Source organism: Aotus nancymaae, unplaced genomic scaffold, assembly GCF_030222135.1.
Source record: "Aotus nancymaae isolate 86718 unplaced genomic scaffold, 86718_ANA_hifiasm-v0.15.2.pri h1tg000031l, whole genome shotgun sequence".
NCBI lineage: Eukaryota > Metazoa > Chordata > Mammalia > Primates > Aotidae > Aotus > Aotus nancymaae.
Window position 1 is genome coordinate 4,291,365 of NW_026988444.1, and position 16,810 is coordinate 4,308,174.

Genomic DNA, 16,810 nt, shown 5'->3' on the forward strand with positions numbered 1-16,810 from the left:
GTCCTGCCCCTGGCCACACCGCAGGTAGTCACCAGGACGGGCGGGTGAGGGGTGGCCCTGCTGAGCACAGCTGTGAGCCTGAGAAGACGGTATGCAGTCTTCATGTTCCCAGCACGGGAACCTGCTGCTCTGTCATCTGTGCTCATCACAGCAAAGGCGGAAGGGCAGCTACGGGTGAGGAGAGACGGAACAAGCACCTTTGATCCAACTCGGCAGGTAATCACCACGAAGACGCACGCGGACGCCTTCCCGATGCGCGGCTTCCCACTGAGACGCCCCTGTCCGCGTGCTGAGTACCCGGGTAACATCACAGCTTAGCGCATAGGGAGCACGCCACACGGTGTCTACGCAGGCCGTCTACACAGGCAGTCTACACAGGCGGTCTGCGCAGGCCGTCTACGCAGGCGGTCTACGCAGGCCGTCTACACAGGCGGTCTACACAGGCAGTCTACACAGGTGGTCTGCGCAGGCCATCTACGCAGGCGGTCTACGCAGGCTGTCTACGCAGGCGGTCTACACAGGCGGTCTGCGCAGGCTGTCTACGCAGGCGGTCTACACAGGCAGACTACGCAGGCGGTCTACGCAGGCAGGTCTACACAGGCCGTCTACGCAGGCCGTCTATGCAGGCGGTCTACGCAGGCCGTCTATGCAGGCCGTCTACGCAGGCAGACTACACAGGTGGTCTACACAGGCCGTCTACACAGGCAGTCTACACAGGCGGTCTGCGCAGGCCGTCTACACGGGCATCTACGCAGGCCGTCTACGCAGGCCGTCTATGCAGGTGGTCTACACAGGCAGACTACACAGGCGGTCTATGTAGGCTGTCTGCGTGCCCTAGCACTTCACCTGGTGCTGGGGAGGGGTTCCCCAGTGTTTAGCTGTTAACGGCCTGACATTGCTCTCTTCCTGGGGACCCCTACCTGCTCCCTTAGGAGGAGCTGAGGGAGGGCTCCTGGCTCCTAGTCCTTGGGTGTGGAGGACCCGCTGCTCTGCTGCCTCTCTGACCTGCTTCTCCAAACGAGCATGGCTGCCTGGGGGCTGTCTGGCCGTCCTGGGTTGTGCCGTGTAGTTTCTTTACCAAACTCAGGACTTTTCCAATTCAAACCATAACCCTACCTGATGGGGCCTGCTTTTTCTCCCTTAAAAATTAGGAAATAAATCATAAATACCCAAGAGAACACTAAGTATGTCTATTTAAGAGTGACAGGATGAACACCTCGATTATTAATTTCCAGTATAAGAATGAGCAGAGCTATTGGTGGAATTCAGATTCAGACATCATACTGCATTATTTAGACCCCCATTCCAGGAGGACCAGCTGCCCACACAGCAGCAGGAAGGCAAGGCTCTCACTGGGGTGACTGGGAAGCAGAGTGCAGCCTTCTGCCAGCACGAGGCCCCTCCCAGGCTCCCAGGCCACATGCACGGTCGACGTGGACACAGTCTTCTCCCCAAAGCCTGCCTTCCAAGATGATCTCACCAAGGGGGGCCCTGGCCGCTGCCCCCACCCACAGGGACGTTCCTGGACACACCAGGACGCCATCCGCCAGGGCCGTCTCATGGAACTGTAACGTGACTCGCAGCAGGTTTGGGGCTTTAATTTTCTGCGTTTTTGAGACGTTTTCAGAAACTCAAGCTTCCCAGATCCAAAGGCGCACCTCCTCTCCCCACATGCTGCTGTCTGCTCGGGGAGGACACAGAAGCTCCCTGAGCTGAGCTTCAGGACGTGGCTCCGCTTACCCAGTCCACGATGAGGATCTTGCTCACGCTCAACCTCTGCTGCAGAAGCTTGGCTGCCACGGCCACGGAGTTGAAGTAGCAAAAACCCCTGCAGGAGAGAACCGACGCTGGGGACAAAGCACAGGGGGCGGTGGCCAGTTTCTCTACAGCCCGCTAGGGAGCCACTTGGGGTGCGCACAGACCTAAGCGGCTCTGTCAGTGCACAGCCCCTGAATTCGCTGCAGAGGGAGCCTTCACAGACGCCACAGAATCGGCTAAGCGAGAGACACGTATGCACCCCCGACACAGACACTCTCACGCACACACGCACATGCATGCATGGCTCCCCAACAAGCCACTGGGGAATCTTAGCCGATGCCATGGGGTCGGCTAACCGATACAGACATGCGTACACCCCACACAGACACACACACCGCAGACAGAGACACACACACCATGCAACACACCCTACACAGATACATGCCCCACATAGATACGCCCATGCACCACAAACACACACCCCGCAGATACAACATGCACAGATACACATGAACACCCCATACAGAAACACTCACACATACACATACATCACACATGTCACAGTCCCACACGTCCACAGTCCCACACACACACACACACACAGCCCCTGCTTGGAGGTCCCTCGCTCCTCTGGTCTCTGGTAGGGAAACCTATTTTGCATGTTACCGACATTTCCCTCTTCCTTGCCTGGAACCTTCCTCTCAGGAGCCGCCCACCACGGCCCACGAGACATGGCCGCTGTTCATCTGAGTCGCTTCCTGCTGACCTTTCTATATACCAATACATAAATCACCGTTAATTTTAGAGAGTCTTACTCAAGAGACCAAGAAAACAAGCTATGAAGTGACTCAAATCACAATGAAAAGCTTCTCAGTCTCAGTTTCCCTTTGTCTGAATGCCCTCGGAGACAGAAGATCTGGTGGTTTAATTTTCAGAACCCAGGCTAGCATGGGGAAGCCCACACACCTGGGGGCACCCCGGACTCTGATGCGCCCGGGGGCACCCTGGACTGTGACGCGCCTGGGGGCACCCTGGACTCTGACACGCCCGGGGGCACCCTGGACTCTGACGCGCCCGGGGGCACACTAGACTCTGACACGCCCGGGGCCACCCTAGACTCTGACGCGCCCAGGGGCACACTAGACTCTGATGCGCCTGGGGGCACCCTGTACTCTGGGGGCACCCTGGACTCTGACACGCCCGGGGGCACCCTAGACTCTGACGCGCCCGGGGGCACCCTAGACTCTGACGCGCCCGGGGGCACCCTGGACTCTGACGCGCCCGGGGGCACACTAGACTCTGACGCGCCCGGGGGCACCCCAGAGTCTGACGCGCCTGGGGGCACCCTAGACTCAGCTCCTGCAGCTGCTCACAGGGAGCGCGGTGAAGAACTGCAACCAAAAAGAATTGGTTTCTCTTCGTCTGAGCTTCATTATTCAGAATATCCCACACCTCCGGTTCAATCAGAAAAGAAACGCCAGAGAAATGGAGCAGCAAGCCTGGTGCCCCAGGGACCTGGGGTGCTCTGGGATGTTCACCAACCACGCGGTTTCAGGTAAAGCCACAAAGATTCCAACAGGAATGCCTCCCTGGCAGCTACAATCTCCTCTCTGCACAAAGGTGATTCTGCTCTAACACGCGGACCTGACCATCTTACCCCCTGACGTGAGAGGGTGCTGCTGGCCCCTGCACTGACGTCGAGTTCCAGGGGTCCTTTCCTGGGCCCCTGCAGTTCTGTCTCGCTCTGACTGCTTCCTGGCCACACCCTGATGATGAGCTTGTCGGTATCTGCACTTGTCTTGCCGTGCCCGTCTGACAAACTGTGGATCAAATTCGCCAAGGCAGAGCCCCAGGCCACCTCCTCCCCTGCAGCTGGTGAGATCAGGCACCCCTTCTCCATCTCCAGAGCACGGGGAGCCACTCCTTCTAGCACCCATCCTCCTCACTGGAGAGGCTAACGTCCCCCCAGACGGCATGCTCTTACGGAACAGCTCATTCACTCACCACCCAGGCCGCAAGGCACTCCACACGCAGCTGAGGTTGGCCTTCCCACGGTCCTCCAGGACGACCCACACCCCGCACTCCCCACCCTGCCCAGTCCTCAGCCATGTGGACAGTGAGCAGTCTCTGAAAGACTCAAAACAGCCTCTGGATAGCCGCCTGTGTGGACGAGGCTCTGAGACTTGCCGCGTCAGCACCTGGCGGTCAGCAGGCGGTTAAAAAGCCACGCACGAAATGGCCTGAGTCCTCCAGTCAGTAAAGAGCCGCAGGGACTCACTCGGGGGGAAGTGGTGTTTCCTCCCAAGTGCTGACAACTCCTTAACAATCAGAGGCTTCTCTGGACTGACCTCCACAGGCCCTTTCCTTCCTTTCTCTTCATCTGTCTCCATCATAACTAAGCGGTGATGCTCACAGGCCCGGGCGCCCGGAAGCTGAGGCCATACCGGCACGTGGCACCCTGGGCTCCCCGCGGTCACTCAGGCACCCACCCAGCCCTAAGGGAGGGGACGGAGACCCGGGCTCCCCTGATGCGTGGGGCTGCAGCATGTACTCACATGGGCGTGCTCTCCTCTGCGTGGTGTCCGGGGGGGCGGACCACAGCAAAGCCATTCTGCAGGTGACACCAGACGGCCGGGAGAGAGTGAAAAAGACATGCTTTGTAGCCACGGGAAAATGGTTGCATACTCAACTTCCAGCAGAGCTGGGCTAAGTGGGAGGACAGTTTCTCTCTGCACCCTGGCCACAGTGATGCAGGGCCAGCTGTGAGCCTTTCCGAGAAGCCTGGGACCTTCTCCTAAAGCGGTCTCGGAGCTACTATTGGTTACCCTGAAACGCAGTCCCCAGGATGACAGGTAGGTGCCTGGCCCTGCTCTCAGCGCTGCCGGCAAGGTGTGGGGCCCTTGGCTCAGGGGTCTGGGTGATGTGGAAGGGGTGTGCTTGTTCCCCATTGGCTGGGGACCAGGACCCGCTAGGCGGCCACCGGAGGAAGATGGAGCAGAAGGGGCCCCGCTCACACTTGGCCGCACGGCAGAGTGCTCAGGCTCTGCCCCAGCTCAGCCTTAACGTGACTGCCTCTGCCCTTGCTGTGGCTGCTCCCAGTATGGTGGGCAAGTGGGCAGCCTGTGAAACAGCTCCGCCCGCACTGGGCCGAAACGCTGTTCTCTGCCTTGTCACTTAGGCATCAAAAATCCATCTGCAAGCCACTCTGTAGTTGCTGCCATGAAAATGGATTACGGGCCTCCTGGTCTCACCAGCAACAGGACATGGTGTGGTCAAGGTCTGTAATGGAACCTCAAAAGAGCCGGCCAGCCACCAGTGAGCACAGCCCGGGCGGGGTGAGCCGGACACCGCAGGGACCAGGCTCAGGAAGGTGCAAGGGCAGCCAGCGAGGTGGTGGCAAATGCTCTCGAAAGGCCCCGGCCCCCGTGCATTTCTGCACGTCCACACCCTGTGCGTGGTGCTTCCGAGGGCAGGCTGCACACCCCTGTGGCCTCGAACCCTGCTGAGGGTCTGCTGGCCGCACAGTCCTGAGGCTCTATGTGCTCTTGTCACTGCCCTGACACCTGTGCCGGGGGCCGGGCAGGGGACAGCGCAAGGGTGTGTGTGTTGTGTGTGTGTGTTGTGTGCATGTGTGTTGTTGTATCGTTTGTGTATGTGTGTTGTGTATCGTGTTGAGTATCGTGTGTTGTGTATCATGTGTTGTGTATCGTGTGTTGTGTACCATGTGTTGTGTGTGTTGTATGTGTTGCGTGTGTTGTATGTGCGTGTTGTGTATCATGTGTGTTGTGTATGTGTGTGTGTTGTGTGCATTGTGTGTGTTGTGTATGTGCGTGTGTGTGTATCGTGTTGTGTATCGTGTGTGTTGTGTGTGTGTACTGTGTGTTGTATATGTGCGTATCGTGTGTGTTGTGTTGTGTGTATCGTGTGTTGTGTGGCGTGTGTGTGTGCATGTGTATGTTGTGTATCGTGTTGTGTGTGTGTATGTGTATGTTGTGTATCGTGTGTTGTGTATGTGTGTGTGTACGCGGCTTCCCTTAACCACGTCCTCGATGAAGCAGTATTCAGACATGTTATTAGTTCTCCACCCTCAAACACACGTCCTTTTAACACCGTGAGTAAAGAGATGGGAAGGAAGTGTGGCAAAATTTGAGCTTTCAAGTAAAAATTCTAAGTTTAGAACACACGGTTCTGCCTCTATAAGCCTGATGGCTCTCCCACTACTTAAACACGACTTCTGGTGAGATGGGGGTGATATTAATGGTTTCAAAAATTGGACCGGGTGCAGTGGCTCACACCTGTAATCCCAGCACTTTGGGAGGCCCAGGCGGGTGGATCACCTGAGGTTGGGAGTTCGAGACCAGCCTGATCAACATGGTGAAACCCTGTCTCTATTTTAAAAAAATACAAAATTGGCCAGGTATGGTAGCGTATGCCTGTAATTCCAGCTACTCAGGAGGCTGAGGCAGGAGAATTGCTTGAACCTGGGAGGTGGAGGTTGCAGTGAGCCAAGATCTCACCATTGTTCTCCAGCCTGGACAACAAGAGTGAAACCCCCCTTTCAAAAAAAAAAAATGAAAATAAACAAAAATTAATGACTTTTTTGATACTGTATGTGTCAGAACATGGAAGGTCCACGTAACTCCATGAAGTTAAATTTCTAAATGACCAATGCACAGTGCTACCAATCACCCATGAATGAGAGATCCATTTGACCTCCAAGAAGGGCTGATGCTCTGGTTAAACCTGCTGAAGGAAGAGGAAGAGGAGGCCCCGATTTGAGTTCAGCTTCCACACTGCAGCTCATTTTCAAGACACTAGCACTTGCTGAATTTTTGGCATTCTGTCAAAGAATACCCACAGTTAGAATACCTCTGAAAAGTCAATCAAGTCCTCTTCCGTTTCTAGTTACGTATCCATGTGGGGCCAGGATTCCTTCATGAACTTCAACATGTGGCAAGAACGATGCCACGCAGGCGTGACAACCTGGCTGCCGTCTACAGAGCCAGACATTAGTGCTATGTTTAAATTAACAAACGTTTTGAAAATGTCTGTTTTAATCTCTCGTATGGTCAATACTGTGGCTGTAACTCATGGAAACAGAAGCTCTTTGGGTTCCTCTACAATTTTCAAGAGTGTACAGGGTTGTTACGATGCAGATCTTTGAGAATCTGCACTATGGAATAACCTGTCACAGTGTGGGCATGTCTCTTTCATTCAGTAGTGAGGCTGCGCTGACAGAGTCTCCTCCCCACCTTATGAGAGGGGGATGCAGTGAGCGGTCCCTCCCCACACTGGGAATCTGTGGCAAGCCTCCTTCTGGGAGCCCACAGCTGCTCGGGCCCCGACTGACCTTCAGCTCCCCCGTGGCCACCTTGAAGACCAGCTCCACCACGCAGCCCACGGCCAGGCGGGCGGCCCCCGCTGAGTGCACCTCATTCCAGATGGTGTCACTGTCCACCTGTGGAAACAACACCCCACAGTGAGGTCACGTCCCCGGTCACTGTCATCACCAGCACTGGCTGGGCAGAGCAGCTCAGGCCCCGTGGGCTCTGCCTCCAAAACCTCGGGTCCAGCCAGAGCTGGGGCAGCCTCAGCCCACGTTTGGGCTTCGATCATTTTAAGACATGCCACAAAATTTAAACGGGAAGATACAAGAGAATTCACCGGAAATAAGATGAATGTGTCCTGACCTGCTCTGAGGCATCCTCTATTCCCTCAATTGCTCCAATATACTCGGAACTAAAAGGAATGTCAAGGTGATCTACTTCCTCTTTTTCTTTTTCTTTAAAACTGGAATTGTAGTTAGGAGAGCTATTCAGGTTGACTATCTCTGATCTGAAAATCTTAAATCCAAAATGCTACAAAAGCATTTTGTAGGCTGAGGCGGGAAGATTGCTTGAGCCCAGGAGGCCGAGGCTGTGGTGAGCTGCGAATGCACCACTGCACTCCAGTCTGGGTAATGGAGTGAGGCTCTGTCTCCAAAGAGAAAAAAAAAATAGGAAACTTTTTGAGTGCCTACGCGATGCTCAAAGGAAATGCACTCTGGAGCATTTTGGATTTCAGATTTTTAGATTAAGGATGCTCAACCGGTAAGTATAATGCAAATATTCCAACATCTGAAATACTTCTGGCCCCAGGCATTTCAGATAAGGGATAGTCAACCTGTCTAACAATTAGCAGCGAAAGGAAACGTAAGGGAATCTGGACCAGTCTCTTCCAACACTGACTTCTTCTGTGGTGAGTTTAACTGGAAGCTCCATGTGCTGACCAGTGTAGTGAAGCAGGCCTGGGGGCACGGGTGGGCGAGGAGAGCTGCCCCGCTCTGCCCTGCTGACGGCACCCGGCTCTGCCCAGGCACCGGCAGGTCAGCCTGCTGGCCTTTTCCACTTCAGACAGAAAAATTGTTTCACATAAACATGTCAACAATCCCCGACTATGTGTTGGGTCATTTATTTATTTAAGGACAGTAGAAATTTCTCACAGCCCTGGCTCATTTTGGGAGGAAATACGTCCGGGATCTGGACGGCCAGTTCTGCAGAGCAGTCTCCTAGGGGAGTCTGGCTGGGGAGGGAGGCATCAGGGCGCTGAGAGTAAATACACAGGCCTTGGGCTGGCCCCAGGGCACCTGAGCGCTGTGCCTAAGTGTGTCCCTTGCCTGCAAGATGCTGTCTGGTGAGCAGGCTCCCTGGGCAAACACACTGGGGGACCCGGATGTGCCCGCCCGGTGGAGGACATAGAAGCTGTCATTGTGGGTGCTCGGCTTCACCAAGGTGCTGACCAGGTCTACTGCAGCTCTATTGCAGGGCGCCTCCTTCTCAAACTGAGCCTCTCTTGAGTGCTGAGTGCTCTGGGCTTATAAGCAGGAGCCAGGTGTGTCCACCCTGCCTCGTCCTTCCCCAGACCAGGCTGTTGAGCGCTCCTGTCCACCACCAGGCAGACCTGCCACTTGACAGACACTACTCATTATGTGGCGAGGGAAGGTTTCCTTCCAGGCGGTCTTAAAGCTTCATCATCAAAGCAAGGTGAGTTAAAATGCGCTTTCAAGGGGCTGAAGGCATTTCCTGAAGGTATTCAGCGTCGGTTTTCTTTTCAATGACCAAACTTCTATATTCTATAAATGGTTTCCAAATGTCAAAATAACTCCATTTACCTACCCTCCACAGCATTAATATTCAATCTATAAAGAATGGCTTCTCCTCTAAATAACGCTGTATTGTTACTTATGGAAGCAGCCACATAAATAGGACTACTCTGGGCCGATGACTTCAGCCGGAGAATCAATTCATTAAAACTCAAGGTAGCAGGGGTGTGGCAGCTCATGTCTATATTACCAACACTTTGGGAGGCCGAGGCAGGAGGATCGCTTGAGGCCAGGAGTTTGAGACCAGCCTGGGCAACGTAGTGAGACCCCATCTCCGTAAAAACTAAAAAAAAACTATCCAGATGTGGTGGGCTGGGCCTGTATTCCCTGCAACTCAGGAGGCTGAGGTGGGAAGATCGCTTGAGCCCAGGAGGTCGAGGCTGCAGTGAGCCATGAACACACCACTGCACTACAGTCTGGGTAACAGAGTGAGGCTCTGTCTCCAAAGAGGGAAAAAAAAATCCAAGGTGACCTCCCAGGAGTGAGAGCCAGGCAGGGCGAGATTCTGCCAGCTGCCCTGTGTCTGCCGGGGGAGGCGGGGTCCCAGGCAGGCTCTGAGGCTGCTACTGTGGGGACAGCACCCAGAGATGATTTTTCTTGAACATACAATGAACTGGGCTTGAGGAGCGGAGGGTGGAGGATGCCCATGTTCTGAAGGGTCTTCTGGGGGCTCTGCACACCTGGGGTGCCAAGGAGCTGCTCGGTCTACCAGGTGCTTGTGTCCAGAGGCCCAGCTGTAACCCCTCCCATGGGGCCCTGGGGTTCAGAAGTTTCTGGAACATCTTGCACAGAGTGAGGGACAAACCCCCAGCCCCACCGCAGGGCCCCAGTCCCCGGACAACTCAAGAGACCCCTTCGCCTGCTTCAGGACCATGGCTCCAGCTCTCAGGGACGAGTACGGAGTTCCAGGATCTCCAGGCCTCTTGCAGGGAGCCTGGCTCAGGGCAGGTGGCAGCAACTGCCAATGCGGGAAGGAGCAAATAGCTCGCTCTGGTGTTTTAAATTTCTCTCTCTCTCTCTCAAAAAAGGTGGGGAGGAAACATGGAGAAAGATTCCCATGGAGAATCTCACGGGCTGGCAGGGCTGGGAGGCCTTTGGGAAGGTCAGAGTTGCCGTAGGGAGCCGGACGAACCGGAGTGGGCCGGGACCCTGCTGGGTGAGGCCAAGCAGGGACCCCAGCTCCTCACCGTGTTGAAGCTTGTGGACAGTGGAGACGAGCAATGCAGGAGCTGATGCGGTTTGAAAAGAGGTCAAAGCACTTTCTGGCCTGCATTTCCCAGCACGGGGAGAGATGAGTTTCCGGTGTTCCCAGCCCCCACCCACCTCCACGCGAGTTTGCCGCTGCTTTCGGGAAAGGCAGCCGGCTCTGCTCGCCGGCTCTGCCCACCGGCTCTGCCCTCCCAGGCAAGAGCACCTCCCTTGCGCCCACACTTTGGCTCCTGAGGTCTACTTTGCTTCTCCTGACACCCCAGAAGGCTGGCCCCTCCCAGCTCTGGAGGAGACGCTGAAGCACAGGAGAGCTGCATCTGTGCCAGAGACAGCAAGTGCACCCCACAGTCAGGGCAGGGGCCTGCGCAGGCCGAACTCCTGGAAGACAACGGGAAGAAGACGCATGCTACCGACCGCTGTACCTGAGGACGCCCCCCGGCCCGCACTGCTCCCTGCCCATGCCAACGGGCTCCCCTCTCTGCCTGAGTCCACGTGGGGAACTTCTCCATCTGCATCTGTGCATGAGTGCATGCCTGTGCCCAGATGGGAGGGTGCAGCTCTCATCTGCATGCCTCAGATCTGGACTGAACACTTGGTGGGGGGCTGCTGGGCTCACCCCCTCAGCTCTGAGCCTGCACTCAGCTTTCATTTGCAAACGATAAATTCTGCCTTGCACAGGCGTGCTGGCTGCAGGGCAGTGCAAATTCAATTCTTTTCAAGTCTGGCCAAAAACTTGCCCCAAATTAAGAGATTGCAGCCTATTTACAATACAAAATAAAATAACTCTAGGAGGCATGGTGGTGGTATGAATAAATGCCGTTTATTCTCTTTCTGACGGGATAATTTTCAAAGCAGTGATTTTTATAAAAACTCAGGAAGAAAACAATTTTGTTTCATTTCCATAACAGAATCCAGACCTTGAGCTTCGCCCTGCAATCTGTGATCACACACACGCTGCGCTGTTTCGGCGGCAGCGGCTCCTACCGTCCACGGGCGCCTGTCCTCCCTGCCTGTAACCCTGTGGGGATTTGAGGCACTGCAGGACCACGATGGCCCAAAACCGCTGGGAGGCTCAGCCTCACCTTCTCACGGCAGCCCTTGCTATTGCCACCTCTTCCCAGGCTGCATCAAGGAGGTTGGGGGCCAGGGGAGAACCTTTTTGTTACTGAAAAGTTTGATTGCACATGACCGCTCCTGTGTGGACCGATGGGCAGATGCCCAGACTGCAAAGTCCTTGTGAATTCACGTGCCCAGGCCAGGTCTATGTATCAGCAGCTCGTAGCCGGCCCCGCCCAGCGAGCGGCCCTACAGACTCCATGTGGCCCGTGAGAATCACGGTCACTGCACTGGGAGCCCCACCTATAGCTTCGGGTGGAAACTGGGTACGGAATAAGGAAACACGCGTCCTGCCCATGCCATACTCGTGGCCTGATGTGAGCAGATGACTGCTGCAGACCCAGAAGGGGATGGGACGCTGGCTGCACACAGGGTCCTGTTTCTCCTGTTCCTTACAGCAAGAGCCACTACTCCCCAGAGCCCGAGCCGCGAGCACCAGATGACCTTCCTCAGAGAAAGGTGCCCGTGTCTGCGGTCAAAACGCTCTTGGCTCACGCGGCCTTTGAAGCCGCACATGGGCAGCCCCGGCCCGCCAGACCCTGTGTGTGGGAAACACCTGGTAGCAATTACTTACTTTGAGGGAAGAGAGGCTGCGATTTCTGTGACCACTGGGACTGGAGAAGAAACAGGACATTATTTACACATTAAAGGAACACTTACCCCAACACCACCGCAGGGGAGCCGGACGAACACAGAGGCCAGCGAGCCTGTGGGGGAGGGAAACAGTCAAGAGAGGCCAGGGGCACGCGGCCGAGGTGCTGGGCAGGCCCTGGGAGCACTCTGCGGCCTTCAGTGGTGCTTGGGCACTTGTGGGACACCGAGGGGCAACTGCTCCCCACGTGACGCCCTGTGGCCCCGATACTGGGTCAGCGCCTGGCCCTTAGAGGTGCCGTGGCTCCTGTGAGGGCTGAGCTGGGTCACAGACCCTGGTGGAGACACCTCAGATTGTTGTGGCATCAGCCCGTCAGCGGCCGCGGGGAGGCACCAAGCCACCGGGGGGCACGAGGTAGCCTGGTGGGTGCCTGCTGCAGCCCGTGCCCCTAAGGGGCAGTGTCTAACAGCAAATCCTGCTCCTAGACCCCGGGCCTGGCTCCTCACTGAGCTCGTAGGGCTTGTCCAGCAGCCCCCTCCAACGCAAATAAGGGGCGGGTCCCAGGATTAAAGATGGGTGCTGGGGTCTCTTTGACCCTGAGATCCTCGGGAATGTATGCAGTGAGAGTCCCTCCCTGCGACCCAGGCGGAGTGTGCACAGCTCACTGAGGGCTCCAAGGATGTCGCAGCTGCATGCCAGGTCACCTCCCATGGAAATTGGGGCCCTCGAGGCCCCCACCCCACGGCTCTGGCGCCCACATCTGCCCCAACGGCAAAAGTGCTCCCAGGACAGGGGCGCTTTTTCCTGTGTGACCCCAGTGCTGGCTGAATGCATGCCACCAGCTTAAAACCCATCTGTTGAGGACAAGAGACCTCCATGAACCAGGCGCAGGACCTGCCATTCCTAGCTGCTGCCTGGGTCCCCGGCCCCTCGATCTTCACAGCCCACGGCCCCTCCTGGGCTGGAGCTGGGGTGACATTCCACACGCTCCAAGGAGACTGGCTTGATGTAAGAGGCTCCTTTATCCAGCGTGGGACCCCACTTTCTGGCCTCAGCCGGGCTGCGTCCCCTGGGCTCCTCTCCCACGCTCCGCCGGTTCCGAAGAGCAGACCGCACCCCGTGTGCTCTGGTCTACACTCCTAGGCCCAGCCAACGGGGCCATGGGAAGGGGCTGGCTGTGGGTCCATCAGGGCCCACCCGCCTCTCGCCTGGATGGCTTGCCGCACTGGGGAGCTCGGTGTGCACGAGGAACCCTTCCCGACGGCACAGCATGCCTGGCTGGGAAGAGCAACTGCGATGGCCCTAAGCCACAGGGGAGTGGCTGGCGCAGATGAGAGGCTCAACAGAGGATCTCTTGCCTTAGCCCACGGATGCCCGCACCCCCCCAGATGCCTGCATCTTCCATGGACGCCTGCACCCTTCACGGATGCCCGCGCCCTCCACGGACGCCCGCGCCCCCCAAGGACGCCCACACACCCCACAGATGCCTGCACCCCCCACGGATGCCTGCACCCCCCACGGATGCCCACGCCCCCCATGGATGCCTACACACCCACAGGACGCCCTGCTTGCCTTAGCCCATGGACACCCACACCTCCCACAGATGCCCATACCCCTCCAGGATGCCTGCACCCTGCCATGGATGCCCATATACCCCACGGATGCCCACAGCACCCCATGGACATCCACACCCCCCAAGGATGCCCACATGCTCCACAGATGCCCATAGCCAGGTCCTAGTGTGAGGCCCGGCGCACAGAGCTGACCCAGGCTCTTCCCACTCTGCAGAGGCCATGCATGTGCATTGAGGCTGGAGGCTTCTAGAATGGCCATGTCCACATCCACATCCCGGGGCTGGGGGGCTGCCATGCCAACAGGGAGCAGAGCAGGAGGCAGGGGCAGGGAGCAGAGCAGGAGGCAGGGGCAGGGGGCAGCAGCTGCAGCTGCTTTTCAGAAGGGGCTCAGGGGCCCCCAGACCCCCCAGGCAAAGAGAAGACAGGCCGGGCCCCTAGCTGCTGGGATGGCCTGGTCAGCTGAGGGGCACAGGTGCCATGGAGATGCTGCAACACTCTCATTTCCAGACAAAGCTCCTTGTGCTGGGAGAGGCCAGACTGTGTCAGAGGGAGTCTGTGCTGCTCTCCACCTGGCCTGGCTCCGAGGGCAGGTCTGGGTCTGTGCCCGCCTTGTCCCTGCTCCCGGCCTGGGCTGCACAAAGCACTGAGCCAGCAGGGGCTTCGGTCGTCCCCGGCTCTCAACACGGTGCTCAGCAGGCCCACCTCGGCCTCTTGGTCCTGGCCTTATGCCCGCCGAGGCAGCAGTACCAGCATGGCCCCCGCTTCCCTTCCCAGGCACTGTCCTGGGCCTGCTTCCTCCACGTCCACGGCTCACAGACCCACCCCTGCCTGGAGTCATGGCTCCTGAGCCTGCTTCCCGTGTCCACATGTGAGTTTGGGATGTGGGACAGCATCAGCTAACATTTCTCACCTGAGGCTCATGGGGGCCAGCCCTCATCCCCACAGCTCTCCTCTGTGCCTTGGTGGCAACAAGGAGTGGGCATGGGGCTGACCACGTGGGAAGCAGCCTGCATGCCCGACCCCTTTGGGAGGCGCTGGGGCTGAGCAGGGGCTGAGGGGAAGCTGGCGGGATGTGGTGGGTGAGGGAGCTGGTGGGCAGGCGGAAGGAGACTGAGAATGGAGGAGGGCATGGGTGCCAAGCCACCTGCTGTCCTGCTCGCTTCCCGTCATCTGTAGTGGGGTCACCTAGCGCCAACCTCACCACAGGGGCGGGTGCTGCCTCGGAAGGGCGGTCCTGGCCTTGGTAAGTAGCTAAGTAGCTGGGGCTGGGAGTGGCTCGGTGGGTGCCTCTTCCCATCACTGACTACTCCCACGTGTGCGAAAGACAGTGCCGGAAATGAGGGAGCTCATTTTCCAAATGATGCAAGCGCTCGGCTCTATGAACTCACAGGAGACAGACGTGGCCGGGTATCTGTAAGACACTGAATCTCTTTGAAATCACAGCCAACCATGTCTACATTAAAACCACAAGCCATCCGACTGTTTTGAGTTTGCTCATTATCTGGCAAAGACCAAAAAAAAAAAAGAAAAAGAACACGATCTTGCATCCAAATGCTTGAATCTAGGAATGGAGTTACAGGCACGGAATTTTGGTGACAGCCCTGAGGAGCCCAGCAGCCTCCTGTGGTTTGGAGCCACAATCACCAACACCAGGCCACGAAACATTCCAGCCTGCTGGCGGACAGGCGTTCTGGGCCTGGGGTAGGGCAGCGAAGGCTCCAGGCGTTCTCTCGCCGCTGCTCCTGCCTCCTGGTTGGGAGGACGCCCTTGCTGTGCCAAGTCATCTTCCTGCCACACTCTCCCCTGAGCTTCACCGGCACCCACTCCCCAGAGGCCCAGGTCTCCCTGGACACAGCACTGTGCCAGCTGACATGAGCGGATGAGCCGTGTGATTTTCAGTGACATCTAGGACAGCAGCCAGCCTGTCTGAGGCCCACAGTCCGGTTCGGCCGAGCCTTCTGCGTGGCGTCTCAGCACATCGGAAAGGAAACGTGAAAGCCCTTGGACGCAGCTTAGCGGCTTGTGGATTCCATTAAATGAGGAAAGAAAAAATCACACAGCGGTGCTGAAACACCTCATTAGGGTTATGTTCGCAAAACTCAAGATCGTCACTGGCTGTTACCGTGTTTGAAATACTTAGGTGGGTGATAATGAAGTTTCTGGGTTAGGATACCTGTCGGAAATTCAAAAATTGATTTCAAGTTGTGAGAAGGCAATGGGTGAGGTATCCTCACAGGAACGTGAACAGATTTTAAAGCACAAAGCTTTGCAGGAAAGAACCGGAAACAGAATGACAAACTGCCTGTAAACAGAACAAACCGCACTAGAATGGCTGCCTTCGGAGGACAGGAATGGGGCAAAGCGATGCTGCAGAAACTTCAAGAAGAAACCAGCAATAAGAAAGGGGCTCAAGGGCCCAACATGGGCCATGAACCGAGGACCAGGGCCCGTCGGGTAATCAGCCATCGTGGGAAAGAGAGCTCCGAGCTCCTTCCGTCCTTGACTGTCTCCCCAAGGACACCACACATCCGACTTTCTGCTTTCCTTTCTGATCGTGTGTCTTAAAGCTTGTGTGAAACTCGCTCAGAAACCTAAGCAAGGTGGTGGAGCTAAGCCTGCCTCCATCATCCTGCTGGTCCTGCCTCCACGGTCCTGCTGGTCCTGCCTCCACGATCCTGCTGGTCCTGCCTCCATGATCCTGCTGGTCCTGCCTCCATGATCCTGCTGGTCCTGCCTCCACGGTCCTGCTGGTGGAGCTGGTCCTGCCGGTCCTGCCTCCATGGTCCTGCTGGTGGAGCTGGTCCTGCCTCCATGATCCTGCTGGTCCTGCCTCCATCCTCTTGCTGGTGGAGCTGGTCCTGCCTCCACGGTCCTGCTGGTGGAGCTGGTCCTGTCTCCATCCTCCTGCTGGTGGAGCTGGTCCTGTCTCCATGGTCCTGCCTCCATGGTCCTGCTGGTGGAGCTGGTCCTGCCTCCATCCTCTTGCTGGTGGAGCTGGTCCTGCCTCCACCCTCCTGCTGGTGGAGCTGGTCCTGTCTCCATCCTCCCACTGACACTCTGGCCTCGGTGCCTTGATGCACAGCCTCTGCCCACCCAGCTCCTGGACGCAAGGCCACCTGCCCTCCCCACTGTCCACACCACCCTTGCCCTTGAAGCTCCTTCTCCGGCCCCAGTGGGTGCTCCCTGCCTCTCCCAGGTTCTCCACGATCCCTGTGTCATCTGCTCCTCTAGGAACGCATGCCCCTTCCTCAGAGGTGGCTGCATCTGCTTCTCTGCAGGGCGATCTCAGACTTCCTGGCCGCCACCATCTCACAGACCCTCCAGTCGAGGCTGGTCTCTATGACGAGCCTCCCAGTTTTCTTTGGCCCCGGTAGAGCAGGCTTCCTAAGAAAGAACAGCTGGAAGGGAAGCTCTGGACCT

General features: G+C 57.1%; 1 protein-coding gene across 6 annotated transcripts in view; it reads right to left on the reverse strand.

The window, feature by feature from the left end:
- Positions 1–16,810, reverse strand: part of HDAC4 (histone deacetylase 4) — a 355,366-nt gene that overhangs the window by 40,511 nt on the left and 298,045 nt on the right. For all 6 annotated transcript variants that reach the window (XM_064383397.1, XM_064383398.1, XM_064383400.1 and 3 more), the window contains 4 exons: positions 11,885–11,931; positions 7,109–7,216; positions 4,314–4,369; positions 1,741–1,828 (listed from right to left, as the gene is read on the reverse strand). In XM_064383397.1, the coding sequence (XP_064239467.1) occupies positions 1,741–1,828; positions 4,314–4,369; positions 7,109–7,216; positions 11,885–11,931 (299 nt within the window). The remainder of the gene's footprint in view (positions 1–1,740; positions 1,829–4,313; positions 4,370–7,108; positions 7,217–11,884; positions 11,932–16,810) is intronic.